We start from the raw sequence: 1,132 nt of genomic DNA on the forward strand, positions 1-1,132 counted from the left end.
CTAGTCGGAATTCAAGCTGAAATTTATTCAGTTGTATCGGATTTCAGAATCACGAGAAACCGGCACTGTTCAAGTACTATGCAATAGCCACTTGAAATGCTCCACGTGTTGTGATACAGATTTTCTGGCCCCGTACCTGGTGGCACGTTGTGGCGTTTCGCCGTCGATCCGCGTGGCATGGCATGTCGGCACAGCCAGCCAGCCAGCAGCCCAGCACCACCACAACTTGTGTAATTAAAGCCTCCTCCCGTCCTTCCTTCCCCGCGACAGAGCAACGCGGCCCCCAACCAAACCTCCTGACCAGCAGAGCAAGAGAGAGGGAGGGAGAGAGAGATCTCCCGATGGCGTCCCGGAGCTGCACCTTCGTGGAGATCCTGCTCGCCGTCATCCTGCCGCCGCTCGGCGTCTTCCTCCGCTACGGCTGCTGTAGCGTAAGCAATCCATCCCCTTCCTCTCCGCGAGGCGATCCATGCTGGATCCTGATATATTAGCAAACTAATAATAGTGTTTATTGGTCTTTCTTTCTGTCTGCCTTGAACAGATGGAGTTCTTGATCTGCCTGCTGCTCACCATCCTGGGCTACATCCCCGGCATCATCTACGCCGTCTACGTGCTCGTCGCGCATGGCTCTGCCTCGGAGGAGAGCGGCAGGGACTACGACGCCCTTGGTTGATATCGTGTAGCACCTCATGCCGTGCGAATCAACGTCCTGTGTGTGTGTGTGTGTGTGTGTTTCCATCTGCTGCACTGTGTGGCGTGCCTTCTTTCTATATCAGTCTGTAAATGCTGCTTAAACCGTGCTCCGGTTTCCCCGGCCGTCCTGTGATTCTCATACAACCGAATAAATTTCAGCTCTGAAGATTTTGCCCACTGGTTTACGCCAGTCGGTGAGCAGGTTTGTGTGACAAACAGGAGTTGCGATCCCAGGATTCCCCGCCACTCATTGTGTGGCGATATTTCTCCGATCGGACTTAATTGTGTGTGCTATATGCTTCATTGATGGAGCAGAGATGCTGTCGACTCTCTCATGTCCAAAACAAACCGCCGAGACGTGCTTTTGTTTCGGCATGCTGTGGACGTGCTGACAGCCTGAAAGGATTGCTGCCACGCCTGGGCTGCGGCGAAGCAGAGG

The 1,132-nt window shown here is 54.1% G+C and overlaps 1 protein-coding gene across 1 annotated transcript; it reads left to right on the forward strand.

The window, feature by feature from the left end:
• The first annotated feature begins 218 nt into the window (after positions 1-218).
• Positions 219-870, forward strand: LOC123116854 (low temperature-induced protein lt101.2). The gene is made up of 2 exons (XM_044537742.1): positions 219-431; positions 542-870. The coding sequence occupies exons 1-2, from the start codon at positions 342-344 to the stop codon at positions 671-673; spliced, it is 222 nt and encodes a 73-aa protein (XP_044393677.1). The 5' UTR covers positions 219-341; the 3' UTR covers positions 674-870.
• Positions 871-1,132: the final 262 nt, after the last annotated feature.

Source organism: Triticum aestivum, chromosome 5B (assembly GCF_018294505.1).
Source record: "Triticum aestivum cultivar Chinese Spring chromosome 5B, IWGSC CS RefSeq v2.1, whole genome shotgun sequence".
In the NCBI taxonomy this organism is placed as follows: domain Eukaryota; kingdom Viridiplantae; phylum Streptophyta; class Magnoliopsida; order Poales; family Poaceae; genus Triticum; species Triticum aestivum.

Excerpts from the sequence above, each read along its gene's own strand:
- LOC123116854 (XM_044537742.1), top strand. The coding sequence starts at position 342 with ATGGCGTCCCGGAGCTGCACCTTCGTGGAGATCCTGCTCGCCGTCATC. Across the intron at positions 432-541 it reads TCCGCTACGGCTGCTGTAGC|ATGGAGTTCTTGATCTGCCT; the intron begins GTAAGCAATCCA and ends TGCCTTGAACAG.